This window comes from Peromyscus eremicus, chromosome 12 (assembly GCF_949786415.1).
Source record: "Peromyscus eremicus chromosome 12, PerEre_H2_v1, whole genome shotgun sequence".
Taxonomy (NCBI): domain Eukaryota; kingdom Metazoa; phylum Chordata; class Mammalia; order Rodentia; family Cricetidae; genus Peromyscus; species Peromyscus eremicus.
In genome coordinates this window covers 46,382,182-46,398,385 of record NC_081428.1, presented here as the reverse complement: position 1 = coordinate 46,398,385, position 16,204 = coordinate 46,382,182, and the positions used below count along the sequence as shown (strand labels likewise).

The 16,204-nt window shown below is 42.4% G+C and overlaps 1 protein-coding gene and 1 pseudogene across 1 annotated transcript; both read right to left on the bottom strand.

Annotated features, from left to right (window-relative positions):
* Nucleotides 1-331: 331 nt before the first annotated feature.
* Nucleotides 332-15,288, bottom strand: C12H3orf85 (chromosome 12 C3orf85 homolog). Its single transcript, XM_059277808.1, has 4 exons — nt 15,178-15,288; nt 12,984-13,036; nt 2,279-2,415; nt 332-657 (listed from the first exon to the last, which is right to left on the bottom strand). Exons 2-4 carry the CDS (start codon nt 13,030-13,032, stop codon nt 571-573), a joined length of 273 nt encoding a protein of 90 aa, XP_059133791.1. The 5' UTR covers nt 13,033-13,036; nt 15,178-15,288; the 3' UTR covers nt 332-570.
* Nucleotides 10,578-10,696, bottom strand: LOC131923022 (5S ribosomal RNA; annotated as a pseudogene).
* Nucleotides 15,289-16,204: the final 916 nt, after the last annotated feature.

Sequence of the window (16,204 nt, the reverse complement as noted above, 5' to 3'; positions counted from 1 at the left end):
GCAAGAGGGAATACAAGGGGTGCGAACAAAGTCTAGGGGACACACATGTATGGAGATGTCATGGTTGAACCTGAAACCTGTCACCTCGTATGCTAACCTAGAAACAGTAAGATAAATAAAAATAGAACGGCTTTAGAAAGTGAAAAGTATTAGGAAAAGGGCAGCAGGTGCCATCTCTGAGAGGACTACACTTTGAATTAACACATAAACATGAATGAACTTCCTCAGAGAAGAGGCAACAAAACCCAAAGCCGTGAGAAAAATGTTTTAATGACACTGTTATTTTGATTTTGTATCCCATTTCTCAGAAAAGGCCCCCTTTGGGTAAACGCTTTTACTTCAGTCTTTATTTTCATCCTCAAGACTGGCCATTTATGGAGAACTTCCAGTTCCACATGTCTGCAAGGATTTTCATAATTGCTCCTTTCATAATTTCCATGAAATAGACATAATAATGTAGCAAAGGCTACATTAAATCTGTCCCATTTCTCCAAGCCTGTGGTTTGGGCACACTGTCCTGCTGACTCATAGCATATATGTTCTTTGCCTCTTATGATTCAAGCACATTTACTAGGCAGCAGATGTATCAAAGGCCAAAGTGTTCTTGTCGAAATAGCGACGTACACTTGCTTTCAAAACAGTCCACACTTCCCAAGCCTGCAAAGGAAACACACAAGTCAAGAACTCTGAGCATGGGACATGAGCTGCATTGGTTATTCTTATTACCTAACACTTGTACTCATCTGTTTATTCTAACGCTCAGATGGGTTACAGAATTTCTGGACGACACTGTGAATCAATGTGGCAGTCTTGTTCCATTACAGAATCTGTTTGTTGATTACAGAACTGATCTGTGGTTCAGGCAGGAGTGTACTTGAAAATTTCCACACGCCATAAAGAAGGTATAGTCTATCAAGTCTATGTAATTATTTCATTTGCCAAATAAACAATGTCTTGTTTTAATAATGGTAAAGGATGCCAGTTGGAGAAAAACGAGCACAAAACTAGATGCATTATCTGGCTGGTGATTTCTGTTAGCAGCTGCTAAGCAGAAGCAAAGTGATCCTGGTAGACCAGTTAGACCTCACAGTGAAGAGCAGGGCTAGGATTGCGGTTATATGAAAACAAGGACATTCCACTTTTTTATGTTTTTTTAATGTTTCATGCCTGGTGACAGTGACAGCCTGGTACAGACAGAAAGAAAAAGAAAGGAAGGAAGGAAGAGAGGGAGGGAGAGAGAGAGAGAGAGAGAGAGAGAGAGAGAGAGAGAGAGAGAGAGAGAGAGAAAGAGAGAGAAAGAGGGAAGGAGGGAGGAGGAAGGAAAGTATATAATTATTTGTCATAGACTTATTTTTTGAAGTTGTTAAATTGTAAAAGGGGAATCATGGGTAACAGGCATCCTCAGGTAATTTAGCAATTTCACTGGGTTCAAAGTTTCATTGTTTTCTTCTAACAAAAAAGTAAACATGAGATGCATCTGGCTAATGCATCCTGATTCTTATTTCTCTTGGAGTGGGAACAAATGAGTAGGGAAATGTACAAAAGATGAGCAAATGGTGGGCTAGAGAGATGGCTCAGAAGTTAAAAGCACCGACTGCTCTTCCAGAGGTCCCGAGTTCAATTCTTAGCACCTACATGGTGACTCACAACCATCTGTAATGAGATCTGGCACCCTCTTCTGTATACGTAATAGAAAAATAAATCTTTAAAAAAAAAGATGAACAAATGAAGGGACATCAAAGGCACAGTGATGATCACAGAGGAAAACTAGTCACTAAACAACTGAGAGTAGACTGAATTTGGCTTCAATCAATCAGTCAACCCACTATCCACCTACCCAAGCCTTCAATAACACATTAAGCCTTGGCTGTGTAATAGTCATTGTGCAGATCCAAAGAATAATTACCTGGATGAGTAAGACATGGGCCTTGCTTTTGTAACTGGGTGAGGTTGGGTATGTGAAACTAATAATCCCCATGTGATACTTTGAGAACTGTTCCCATATAAACAGTATGCAAAGGGAAGGGGGAAGGAAGCACAAATGTCCCATTGGAATGAAGAGGAGACTATCAGAGAGGAAAGGACATTTGAGCTCAATCTTTAAGCAAGGTGTGGCATTTATCAGGTAAAAATCTCTTTACGGAGAGAGAGAGAAATCACAGCTCAGAGAAGCTAAGAAGGAAAGCGTGAAGCAAGGCTGGTGGCATCAGAGTGCCAGCCGTGCAGTGCCAGTTTAAAGAGATGGCGGCAAAGGACCACTTGTACCAAATACCAGTACCTCATCAGCCAGTGCCGTTTCCCCCGCATCGGGGTTGTGACCTGGGTCCCAGAGATCCTGCAAGTGCACCACTTGTCTTTTTAGGCGTAGGAACTGGTTTGCTGGGTCCTCCATCAAAAATGGGGCTCCCAAGACTTCTGCAATTAGATCAAGGGCACAGAATCTTTTAGGACAATGCATCACCAGTCTGTGTTTCCTCTAAAACAGGCACAGATGCCCGGCGGCGGTGGCGCAGGCCTTTAATCCCAGCACTCGGGAGGCAGAGCCAGGCGGATCTCTGTGAGTTTGAGGCCAGCCTGAGCTACAGAGTGAGTTCCAGGATAGGCTCCAAAGCTACAGAGAAACCTTGTCTCGATTAATAATAATAATAATAATAATAATAATAATAATAATAATAATAAAACAGGCATGGCTCTGGTGTTTGGACAACCAACCAGGTTTCTGAGATGGGGCATTCTGGGAAATCTATGCCCTGAGGGATATGGCAGGCCCTTCATAACCTCTGTTGTGCCACCACTATAACCTACAGGTGGATGGAAAAGTGTCGCAGGGTTGTGGTACATGTGTGGGAGCCTCAAAGTCTGGATTAAAACTCTAGCGACATTGCTTTTCTGCAGAAATTACTTAATTATTCTAAGCTCTAGTTTTATTGTAGGTAAAGGACTCTGGTAGCGACACACACTGAGTTGTTATAAGGGCTGCATAAGCTAATAGAGGCTCCCTGTCTTAAACTAGCCAGTCAGTGTTTGTATCCTGCTACATAGAGACTTTGAAGCCAACAAGATCTTGTTTCAAAAACTAACACACACACACACACACACACACACACACACACACACAATCTCCAAGGGGCTAGAGAGATGGTTCAGTGGTTAAGAGCACTGGATATTCTTCCTACCCACACACATTAACAAAAACCAAAACCAAACTGCTAGAATCTTTCTATTGCTTTTTTTTGAGAACTTCCTACATGTGAATGGTGTTCACATTATTTTCATTTTCACCTCTCCTTCTTCCTTCTCCAACTCTTCCTGTGCCCCTCTACTTCCTCGTGTGTGTGTGTGTGTGTGTGTGTGTATTTATAATTGACAAGGGATCGGTTAACCAATCTGGGATTCTTCCCTGGAAAAGATTGATTCTCTCTCTCTCAGAAGCCACTATTTGCCATGTAGTACTTCATCTAAGGGTGAGGCCCTGTGAGATTTCCATCTTGAAGTCTTTATGTTGATAGTATATTATCTTTTGTTTCAAGTATAACAACCCTGCTCAGAAATGCAATACAACATAGTCAACGTGGAGAAAAGAATAGAACTACTCCCTACCTCTGTGGCAACAATATAATCTGTGCCTCATTTTTGATAGACATTTCTTACGAAATGCAATGCTAAGGAATGTTACCTTAGGAGCCATCCAGCCTCACAATTAGCAGGGCTAATGACCAACACTTTGTCTGGAGCCAGGCTATGATGAGATAGAGCATTCTTTCCCATAAGGCTTGCTGGTGAGTTGGGGTCAAAGGTCAATGATACACAGCAGAATGACACAGCACTCTGTTCTTGAGGATGGGGCATAGGGCACAAACAGCTGTTTTGATGGCTATTTATGAAGAAAAGATTTGTTTAGGAGGATGGCAGAAGAGACTGGAGTTTTGAGTTTAGATTAAAGGAATGGTGTGTAGAAAAATAATTTTAATTGGAATTTACAAAGCCTATGTATGAAAACAATGGTTAGAAATAAGTAGAAAGAAGAGTCAAAACTGTTAGTATTTCATCTCAGAATATTGTAGTGACAGATGCCAGAGTAATACTGTCTTAAATTAACTAATCTGATTTCATGCAACCCAACTGGAATATCTGTGGAAACCTCTCCTATGACTCCCTCACCTCTCTGCCTGCTGATGTTCATACCCCTATACATTCCCCTCTTTCCATTCATAGGGCTGTCCTGTGTAGCCCCAACACTGCTGAAATGATGGCATGTGCTTCTTCTGTGGCTACTGTGTAGCTTCTACTGTGTTCTTTATTGACTCACCTGCTCTAAGAGAAAGCAGATGCTATGATCTCAAGCAGCCCCAAGGGAGAGGCCCACAGTTCAAGGAAATAAAGCTTCCCAACATCTGTGCACGGGGCACCTGGGAACTTGATGCTCTAGCCAGGCCTTAAGATGATTATAACACACCTGTTTAATGTATCATTAAAAAAAAAAACCAAAAACCTAACACCTAAGCCAGAACCAAGGCCCTAACTTAGTTCACAAACTCCTGACCCTGAAATGGGAATAATAAATGCTTATTGTTTTAAGTTGTTACAGTTTGAGGCAATCAGCTACATCACAGTAGATAACTACAGCAGTAGGCACTTGCTAAGGTCAAGGAGAATTATTGCTCATAAGGGTAGGTCTTAGTCAAGTAAGGGAGGGCCCTAGGCACATAACACCCTAGAGACATATTCTCAGAGGTATGCAAGTTTTGTGCCCTAAGACCTTCACTTCCCTCTCTTTAGTTCCTGTTCTGATAATTGTCATTGCTTGGTAAGATAATCAGAAGATAACCCTGGCCCATAACCTCTGCATGCATGCGAAGATAGGGGAAAAGCCACCTGTACCGTGTGGGAATTCACAGTCAAAGTTAATGGGTAACTCAGAGAAGACACACTGAGATCAGACCATCTGTAGTATGTGTAACTACTTATTAGGGATATTTTGTTTTATTTTATTTCATTTAATTTTTAGACAAGGTCTTGCGATGTATCTGTGGCTAGTCTGGTACTGGCTATGTACACAAGGCTGAACCACAAACTCCTATCACTCCATCAATCCTTCTACCTCAGCCTCCTCTGTATTGTAAATACAGGCATGTATCATCTTGATCAGCTTTAAGGGTATAATTAATTTGGACACTGCCATGGAGACGTAACAGAGAACCTGGCATTGTCAGCAGATATATAGGTCTCAATAGCTAGGAAAAGTCAGTGGAAAACGAAAACACGTTTTTGAAGTTTAAAAGAGCTGAGAGGCAAGGAACGAGATATCCAACCAAGACCAGATTCAGTGACCCCAACTTTGCCAGTGTAGTAGAAAGGAACAGACATGCTTAGACAGTAGATATGTTTTTAGCAGTGACTCCCAACCCATCTTCTCCTAGTTTCTGGTAACCGAGGTTCTCCTTCCTATCTTATTGAAGATGCATTCCAGGTACCTCGAATAAGTGGACTCATCCAGCATACATGTTTTATTTCACTTAGCTAAATGTATTCATGGTCCACCCATGATGTGACGGGATGGTCTACCATTCCTTTGTAAGGCTGAACAGCACTGTATGAACATGCCACATTTATCTTCCCATTCACGGCTCTACTTTGTTGGTGGTGTGGAGGGGCGGTTGGGGAAAGGAGAGAGGAGGTGAAAAGACACAAGGCCCTTCTAATCGTCAGGTGAGTAATAATGACAGTGGAGACGGGAAGTCACCACGGATTTGAAGAAACTCAGAAGGGCCCTCACTCATTCTGAGTTTGGACAAACCAGCACTAACATTTCTGCTTAATTAAGAGATACTCATGGGGGGCTCCTCAGATGTCTCATTTATTCTTCCTGAAGAAAAAGGGTTAAGATATGGTGTTACATACCCTGGGCCTTATAATCCTGTTGAAAGAGATGTTTTTCTAAATAAATTGAGTTGCAATGCAAAGGAGACCAAATATTACCAGCAAATAATAATATTGCTAAATAATGGGTGCATAGGTTATAATTTCCAGGTAGAAAAAGGAAGTGTAGTGGTTGCTTCACATAGTGTTACTTAGGACCATCCAGGAGTAAAATGAGTATTCTAAAGCACAATTACCCTGGCACAACCTCTGAGAACAAAGGAGCTATTACATAAGCCTCAGTAGAGAAGTGTGATTTAAAATATATGTCATTGCTATTTTAAGCTTTAATAACCCTATCTTTGGAACTTTGCTCTCTTTTTCTTCATGGAAAATGTTTTACTGATACAACCCTCTCTTTCTTCCCGGGGCAAAGCACCCACCTCAGCATAATGGGCCCAAGAGGCAGCCAATAAATATTAATTGATGGTGATAATAACATCACCCAGGAGCGAGAGGCCGCGAGTGTTATTTATTATCTCGCATTACAAATGGGAAAATTGACACCAGGGGATGAAGTGACTCACTCAAGGTCACATCAGAAGTCAGTGGCCAGGCTGGAAATAAAATCTAAGTAATATAGCGAGGCATGCTATTACCCTCTCTGCTTGAGAAATTTCTCCTCCCTTTTTCATTTTGCCTGATCAACCTTGAAAGTTAGTGAAAGCAAGAACAGGCTTTTAAGTGTGTGGGTCTATTTAATATAGCTGGGCTCTGGAAATTAAACCCTGAGTCTGATTGCTTTGTCGGTTTTCAAGAGGGTATTTTGTGTTTTTGTTTTCTGGATATAGTTAATATCAGACAGGTTAACACCTTCCTTAAAAAAACGTCGTAAGCCATAAAAACGCTTCTCCCTTTCTAACTCTTTATGGCTCATCCTTTCCTCACTCTCTATTAGTTAGAATTAATAATTCTAGTTCTGTTGCCGTTCTACCAAAATGTTCTCAAATACCCTCCAAAAAAATCTCTGAGAGCAGAGACTTGCGGCTGGAGGACTCTTCAGTGTCCCCAGGTGTAAGAGACCCGTGCTTTCCCATCCTTGCTGTTGACTGCCTACTTCATGGGGGCCCTTCCCTCACGCCTCCTTTCTGTTGTCAAGGGAGGCAGAGTCGTATGCGCTTTTAAGATGTGTTGGAATAAAATAGAAATGGTCCCAAAGAAGTAAGTATAGAAGAGGATGATGTGAAAATGATACACAAATCTATCAATAATGTTAAACATTTTAAATATCTATAAATGTAGGAACAAAGATCAGATATTCTCCGTTAAGTTTTATTTCCATCTTCCTCTCATTTTTTTTTTCCTCTTTGAGACAGGATCTTGTTTGGTAGCCCAAGATGGCCTCGATTCACTGCTGTGTTCCTGCCTCAGCGTTCAGTGTTGTAATTACAAGCAGAAGCCACCATGGTTAGCTTCAAATTCTTTTCTTCCTTCCTTCCTTCCTTCCTTCCTTCCTTCCTTCCTTCCTTCCTTCCTTCCTTCCTTCCTCCCTCCCTCCCTCCCTCCCTCCCTTCCTTCCTTCCTTCCTTCCTTCCCTCCCTCCTTCCCTCCCTCCCTCCCTCCCTCCCTCCCTCCCTCCCTCCCTCCTTCCTTCTTCTCTCTCTCCCTTCCTTCCTTCCTTTTCTTGTTTGTTTTTTTCAAGACAGGGCTTCTCTGTGTAGTCCTGGCTGTCCTAGAACTCACTCTGTAGCCCAGGCTGGCCTGAAACTCAGAGATCCTCCTGCCTCTGCCTCTCGCATGCTGGGATTAAAGGTGTGTGCCACCGCCGCCCGGCTAAGTTCTTTTCTAAGAGCATACTAAGACCACCTATTTCATTCCCTTCTCACTCTTAACTTTGGTCACAGATTCAAACATGTGTCTTTAGGGGATGGAAGACTTGTATTTAGTACAACAAATCCTCCCACTTTCTGCCAAGTCAGGTGAAAATGGAGCAGGGGTGGCGAGGAGAAGAGACGAATGAATATGAGAGAAATGAGGTGATTTGTGTTATGAGAGAAAGTGAAGGAGAGAAAGGAAATTAGAAAGAAATAAGGGGAAGAAACCATCTTGACAGAGTCACATGTGCCTCTAACCCTAGCACCAGGAAAGCTGGGGCAGGAAGATTAAAAATTTTAGGTTAACCTGGGCTAAATAGTGAAAGTTTGTCTCAAAAAAATTAACAGGAGAGCCTCGTTGCGGTGTTGTTTGTAATCTAAGAAATAAAAGCTTGCCTGAAGATCAGAGGACAGAGCTAGTCACAGAGTTAGCCATAGAAGCCAGGCAGTAGTGGTACACATGCCTTTAATCCTAGCACTTGGGAGGCAGAGGCAGAGATCCATCTGGATTTCTGTGAGTTCAAGGCCCCCCTAAACTACACGAGATTAATCCAGACTAAAAGAGTAACAGAGCCAGGCAGTGGTGGCACACACCTTTAATTCCAGCACTTGGGAATCACACACCTTTAATCCTAGCACTAGGAAGATTGAGACAGGAAGTGATTTGGCTGGGCAGAGAAAGGAATATAAGGTGTAAAGAGATAGGAGCTCAGTCTCTTTCAGGCTGAGGAGTTGGTGAGCTGTGGCTTGCTCTGCTTCTCTGATCTTTCAGCTTTCACCTCTGGGTTTTTGTTATATGACCATTTAGGATTCATTCAACACCTGGTGGCTGTGGTGTGTGCCTGTAATCCCAGTACTTGGAAAATGAAATGGGGGGGGGGGGCGTGTTAACATGGGATACATGAGACCCACGTTAAAAAGGAAAAAAAGAGTTAAAAAATAGAGAAAGAACGGATCAAAAGGAATCAAGGGGAAGGAGAGAAAACTGAAGAAATGGGAGGCAACAAGTGACAGAAGGTCATAAAAGGTGAGAAGCCATGGAGGAAGGAGCATGGCCAGAGGAAGGGGTGGGTGGGTAGAATAAGGGTGGGAAGAAGAGAGCCGGGAAAACAGAAAGGTAGACTCAATTATAGGCTGGATTTCCAATTCTGGTGTGTTGAAATATTTAACATTATCTGAACTTTCAGCTGAGAAACTTCAGCTTTATTGACCTGAGAATTGTTGATGTAGCCCACGGTAGCCTCAAATTCAATGCTATGCCCCTATTGCAGCTTACTGAGGGCTGGTGTTATAGGCCTATGTGGAGAATTTTGCAAAGCAGCACTCCCTGAGTTTAACTCAAGTTTGTTCCTGCTCTTGGCACACAGAAAGTGACCCTCATCTGCAGGCAGACATACTGCACAGTTTCTTGGATATGTCCTGGGAGCGTCAAAGCTTTCATGAGTTTTTAATCACATGGGCAGGAAAGTGGAAAGCCCATGAGAGGTGGCATTTCATACAATATGACAGTGACCTCTGGGCCACTGCCTGGTATGTTGAGGGAATCCATATTTCCAGGATGACAACAAATGGTGGCACCTGACTAGGAAAACAGTGTCTCTATACTGTCCAAACTACCTAATGAATCTGGTCTTTAGCAATGACACTTTTTTTTTCTACAATTAAATTATTTCTTGTCACTGTTATTTATTGTCACTATGTATGTCCTTAAGAGTATTAGTCAATCCTACACCAATGCAGGTCAACACCTGTGCTTCCAGTGTTTGTGGAAGGCTGAGGCAGGCAGATCTCTTGAGCTTTGCAGAGAATTCCAGGCCACCCTGAGCTACGTAAGGCATCGCTGTCTCACTCATTCTTAAATACAATCAAGCAGATAAAATTATAATAATAAAATCTCATACAATAAAATTGCATCAGGAAATACCTACTCTTCAAAGGATTAGAGCCTTTCAAGGGGTTGCTGCAAAGGGCCACTCCTACAGCCAGGAAGAAGGCTGGCAGAGGGGGAATAGAGGTGCAGACAAGGTCCTGAGGAAGAAGTGTGAGCCTAAAGCCCTTGTCAGAAAACAAAAACAAAACAAAAAACCCAAAGTGAAAATGGAAAGTCTTTCAAAACAGATGCCATGGCTTACTAACTGTGGAGTGAGAACTAAGGGCTGGAATGGCCTGAGACAAACAGGCCACAGGCAGTTGATTTTTCTCCCTCTTGACAGCTAGCAGACATCCTTGTACTTTATGGACAGATGTGATCGCAGGTCAACAACATGGACATGGACCTCCAAGTTGTTTTACATGTGGGTCAACTCCAGTTGCTAAATCAAAACAGAAAGGCGTAAATGCTGAGGGAAAGAAATCTGGGTTTTATTTTAGCAAATAGCAGTGAAAACTATCTTCTAAAAAGAAAATCAGAAACAACCAAATTCATCAACCATATACTCTGCAGTTAGTGTTTTGTTTCAGACAGGGTCTTACCATGTAGCCCAGGTTAGCCCCTTCCTCATGATCCTTCTGCCTCAGCCTCATGCGTGCTGGGATGGTAGATATGCGCTATCACTCCCTACTCCATTTAATCCTTAATAATGTTCAAAGAATGTCTTACCAGGGAAATGGATTTCAAATTAATTCATTTTCCCTTGCAGACCAGGCTGGTCACCAGCTCATTCTGTAGCCAAGGGTGACTTTGAATATCTCTTGATCTTTTTTAAGTCCTGGGATTACAGGCATGCACTACAATATCAGGTTTATATAGTGCTGGAGACTGAACCCAGGGTTTCAGGGCATATTAGACAAACACTCCTCCACCTGAGCTATAGCCCCAGTCTCCATATTACTTTCTCCCTCCACTGCCTACAGTACCCAGTATTCCCAGGAGGTCTCCCATCCAAGTGCTAACCAGGCTTGACCCTGCTTAGCTTCCGAGATCAGACAAGATCTGGTGCATTTAGGGTAGTATGGCCATAGACCCCAATTTATTCTTTATGTTTGATTTTAATAAATGCCCCATTGAGACAGATTTAGCACTACTCGGAGCAGTGCTAGAGTGAGGAACTGCCTGGAAAAGCTGCTGGCTGGGCCCTGTTACCTTGCCAAATATGGTCACCCAGCTTGCTGACTCCTGGGTTTTTGTTTTTTGTTTTTTGTTTTTGGTGAGGAACCCAGTGGTCATCTTAGTGGGTCTAGTTCCCCAGGACGAGGCCTCCACTCTGACTGCAGTGTTGCAGTGAACATAGTATGTAGCAGGATGAAGAATTTGTCCTCAGCAGTCCCCCACACATGATGTGAAAGGGCTGCAGCATCCCACCTGGGATTAGCTGAGCCATTTGCTCACATCACTTCTCAAAGTTCCCAGTTTCCTTTTGATGAAATGGGGACATGGAACTGATTTTCAGAGAGATCAGGAGACTTGGACCTACAATAATATGGAAAGTCCCTGACACATAAAAGGAACTTAGATGGCAGAATTAATATTTGCTGACTTTAATTTAGGAGAAGGCAGTTCTTGACCTAAATGTTCAAAGGAAGTATAATGATTTTTTTTTTATTCAAATTATGGCACTCACACTTGTAATTCCCTATCCAGGGAGTGTCTATGTTACTACTTTGAAAACAGAATTGTAAGATACTTTGGGAACTCTGCTCTTAAATTTAATGACTTGAGTGAAGCTTGCCATCACTTTTGAAAATGGATAATGAGGCTTTCTCCCTACCCACCTTAAGTCAAGTTCCAGGGGGGAAGTCATTTGTTGCATAGCTAATCTGTTACGAAGAAAACTGTAAATGATAAAAATAAACTTTCAAATAATTCATTTATTTATTTAAGGATAGGAAGGGTCCTGGGAAGTACAGATGTGTAGGCAGAGTTTTCCATCTCGAGCACCAATCAGCTTGTCCTGCCAACTGCTCCCTAAATAATCATAGAGACTTAATTATAAATGTTTGGCTGATAGCTTAGGCTTGTTTTTACCTAGCACTTAAATTAACCCATTTCTATTCATCTATGTGCTGCCCCAAGGCTCATGGCTTTTACCTCTCCTGCATGTCCTGCTTCCTTTCTGTCTGACCAGTGACGTCTCTCACTTTACCTTCCTTCTTCCCAGCATTCTCTCTGCCCCAAAGATCCTGCCTAGCCATCAGTCAATCAGCTCTTTATTAACAATGAGAACAATGAATATTTACAGTGTACCAAGATTGTTCCACAGCACAGGTGAAAAGGCTTTGTTCTTACATGAACAAGAAAGTGAGGCAGAGGCAGAAGAAGTTGACTCCACACCCGCTTCCCACTTTAGAGCTGTCTAATTTCAAAGATGTTAAACTAGTCATTAGTGCAACAAATGAGTATAATTCTAAAGATGGTGTCTACAGCCTGCAAATAGAACAGAGTCCTTCCCTGAGGTCTGAAGGGCTGACCCAGGACAGCAAATGATTCTCTAGTCTTACTTTCCATTTCTCAGACTGTTTTTCTCTTGAGCTTTAGTTATCCAACTTCATTTTCTTTTTTGTTGAAGCAATGTTAGCCCATTCAATTGTCCTGCAGGTAGCTGTATTAGCATCTGAGAGCTTTGAATTAATGGCTAAATATACACATAAACACACATACAGTTGCTTCTATCTATGGGAGGAGCGTCATGTAAAAAATAATTCTTTGTATGTGTCTTAAACTTATGAAAGAAATAAATTTATTCTAAATTAAGGATCTTTACCAGAAATATGTATAAATCATATAGGCTTAACTGTTAATTTAAGTATTTTCGGCATTGGTTACATGGAAGACAAATGACCATTCAGTTCAATTTTGATGTAAGTTACAAATTTCCTGGGTCAGTTTGGCAGCAAATCACCTGGACTCTCTAGTGATCTCCTTGATCTGTCTCTAAAACATGGAACAAAGAGAAAGTCAATGAATCCATGTTTCCAAAGTATTTGGAGGTCTCCTTACACTGCTACTGCGTGAGTGTTACAGTTTTGAAAAGTTGTTTTAATCTTTCCTTTGTTCAAGGACACCAGGACACTTCTTTGGAAGAAACAATTAAACCAGCGTGTTAATACGTTAATTTATAATCGGAAATAAAGCAATAACACACTCACTACACGAACAGCTTCAAAACTGCAGCATGGCACATTTCCTCAGCTCCCTCAATGCTTTTGAGGTCTACAGAGGAGACACATTTGTTCCTATCTTTACAAAGTTAAAAGGTGTTACCACCCTGATAGTTGTAAGAGATGCGGCAGACATGAAAAGTTGTTTCTTACCTATTAGCAAGGTGGAGCATACAGCTGCTTGAAGCAATTTATAGGCCATGATCCTGTTTTAGAAAGAAAAAGATGTATTTATTTTAGCCTAGCCCAGATAAAGCTTTAGGGTACACTAGATACATTTTCCCAGGCATATAAAGCATTTACTGTGTACCTGAATGCCTAGAAGACGTCAGGGAGAGGCTCTTGCTTGACGTAGCACTTTTATATACCACTTGCCTTTTTACCTTTGGACTTTTTGAACTGACTTTACAGGCTGTACTTACACGAACCATTTATTTATTTAGGATTTAACTATCCATGCATACTTACATAATGTATCCAAAAAAAAAAAAAAAAAAAGACAAGAAGCCAAAATCACTCATCTACTCCTAGTGAAAATCTTTGTAAAAGGACAGTGATGTCAGAAAACAGTTTGGCAATTCCTTAAAAGCCACAGCACATAATAAGCATTCAACCCAACAATTCCACGACTGGACATGGATGTCAGAGATGCAACACTCAGGCCCACAATAGCTTTATTAGTAGGAAGCCAAGCCATGAAACAAACCAGTTGCTATTCAACACTGAATGTTAAGTTGTAGTACATGTGTATCATGGATTTCTACTGGCAGTAAAAAGCATCATTTGTAGATAGAGCAGCTGAGTGAATTGCAGGGAATTCAGTAGCAGTAAAATGGTTGCATCCTTTACGGTTCATCTATTTAATCTTCTTGAAAAAATGACAAAATTATGGATATTCGGGACAGAATAGTGGTTGCGAGAGATTAGGGATAAAGAGAGAGGAGGAGGCCAACGTGGACTACAAATGGGGAATGTGTTGGTAGATCTCCTCTGTACCTGGACTGTGGTGAGGATGTAAACATAAAAATGTGATCAAATTAAAGGGAACTGACTGCTCATCACACACGAAGGAGCCCATGCAGAACCGGGAACCCTGTGAGATAACAGATTGTATCCATGTTAACACCCCCTCTCTGTGATAGATTGTACTCTACTTCTGCAAGATGCTCCTAGTGGGAAAACCTTGGTAAAGGACACATGGGGCCTCTCTGGGTTATTTCTTACGAGTGTGTGCAAATCTACACATCTCAAAATAAAGCTTAATTAAGAACAAAGTGTCTGGCTACACTGCAGTATCTGTGTCCAACCAAGGAGTGTAGGAGTAAAAGCAGCACCCCTGCTTCCATGTCTCCAACAATCGCTTTTTCCCTGGTGTGATGAACAGTCAGCTGAGTGAACTCATCATCTGAAACCATTTATTCTGAATGGCCAGTTGTACATCTGTTACCCAGTCTCACCAAGAGCTGCAGTTTGGAATGTGTATAAAGAAGAAATAGTGGTGAAAACAACTCCTTGGTGGCCATCTGAACTGGGCAGGGGGAAAGGTAAACGGCGCTGGTGGCAGTGCTGCTTACCGCGTGGAAAGGTCACGGTCACGACAGAACCCAGTGGTACATTTAGAGCTTTCTTAGGAGGGAAAGGTGGGGGGGGGGAGAAAGAGGGGAGAGCCAGGCCTGGTGGGGGAGGGAAGCAGAGCAGAGAGCAGGGAGAGAACACAGAGAGAATGTGTGGGGGTCTGCATCCAGCTTTTTTTTTTTAATTTTTTTTTTTTTTATTTTGCAATACAATTCAGTTCTACATATCAGCCACGGATTCCCTTCTTCTCCCCCCTCGCCTTCCCCCTCCCCTTCCCCCCAGCCCACCCCCTCATTCCCACCTCCTCCAGGGCAAAGCCTCCCCCGCAGACTGAGATCAACCTCGTAGACTCAGTCCAGGTAGGTCCAGTCCCCTCCTCCCAGGCCGAGCCAAGCGATCCTGCATAGGCCCCAGGTTTCAAACAGCCGACTCATGCAATGAGCACAGGACCCGGTCCCACTGCCTGGTGCATCCAGCTTTTTAAGATGCAGATTGTGTGACCATGTAGTTGCCAGCGCCTGCTGATGGAATAAGATGTAAGACACAAGACCCTGAGCTGCGCATGTACAGCATCCTAACACAGGGTATTTGGAATAACTGGGTCTCTGGCTGGGATTGTATCTCTTGTATCTCCGTGAGCTTGTGGATGAAAGGCTTGGAAGAACTAGATCTGAAAAGAACCATAATGAACTTGGAAGCCCATCCCAGGTGTCCATCTATACCACACTTCCCAGGTGTCCATCTACACCCCACTTCCCAGGTATGCACCTACCCCACTTCTCAGGTGTCCATCTACATCACACTTCCTAGGTGTTCATCTGTACCACACTTCCCAGGTACAGTCTCCACCCCTACAATTCTATTGACCTCCTTTGCTTTGACTCTGAGGAGAGGTAAGAGTCTTAGTTGTGTGCTGTATTCTGGAACCTTTGGAAAATACTTAACATTAAAGTTATAGGATGAAAAAAGAAATTATATCTTACCCTCCCACCACTTTCATAATTTTTCAGTTTATGAACTTAAAAAAAAAAAACAAGGCTTATGTAGAAGAGGGATGGAGTGGAGTTGCTTTGTGTATTTTATTATTCTCACATAACAAGTTGCTATTCATCTCTGTTGGGTGGGATGTAGAAAATCATAATATATTGTCCTGCTACAGAAGGGTGAATTTGGACTCACAGATGTTTCCTAGCAAGATTCAGGATGAACCTTCACAGAGCAGTCCCACTGATGCTCATGCACACAGGCGGGAGCTGGGCAATGTGTCAAATCAAGTGTTCGCAGTCCCAGCGGCAAACGCGGCCTGGCCAACAAACTCAGTTTCATAGAAGCAGCAAAGATATAACACAGAATCCTTCATGGGCCGGAAAATAGTGCTCTTCCTGTCAGTGAAGCCTTCCTTGAGAATCAAGTGTGACAGGGCTCCTTTTTCTAATATCTGCCTCTCTGTAGTACTCAGGCCAGGCTTCCCTACATTGTGATATTTCCAAGTAAATGACAAGCCTTCTGAAGACCATTGCAGCTTCTCACCCTTCCCTGGGTATCTTCAGAGCTTAGCATGCGCCTGTCATACAACAGTCCTCACTAAGCACTATCAAAGTTAATGGAATCAATTGATTCAAATTTAATTAAACTGCCTTAAATCCAGTCAGGGTTTTCCAGGACAGGTCTGTCAGTTTGCAGCCTTATCCAGCTGGCTGCACAAAATAAGCATCATGTAGCAAGCACTTCTGTTTTTATGTTGAGGCTCGGGTTTTGAAATACTTTCCTCCAGAGCTTGTCTTCTCTTGTGATCTATG

What these genes read in the sequence shown, in the direction of transcription:
- C12H3orf85 (XM_059277808.1), bottom strand. Translation starts at nt 13,032, where the DNA reads ATGGCCTATAAATTGCTTCAAGCAGCTGTATGCTCCACCTTGCTAATA. An exon ending in ATGCTCCACCTTGCTAATAG is followed by an intron (nt 2,416 to 12,983) that starts GTAAGAAACAAC and finishes ATCTAATTGCAG; the next exon opens with AAGTCTTGGGAGCCCCATTT. An exon ending in AAACGGCACTGGCTGATGAG is followed by an intron (nt 658 to 2,278) that starts GTACTGGTATTT and finishes TTTCCTTTGCAG; the next exon opens with GCTTGGGAAGTGTGGACTGT.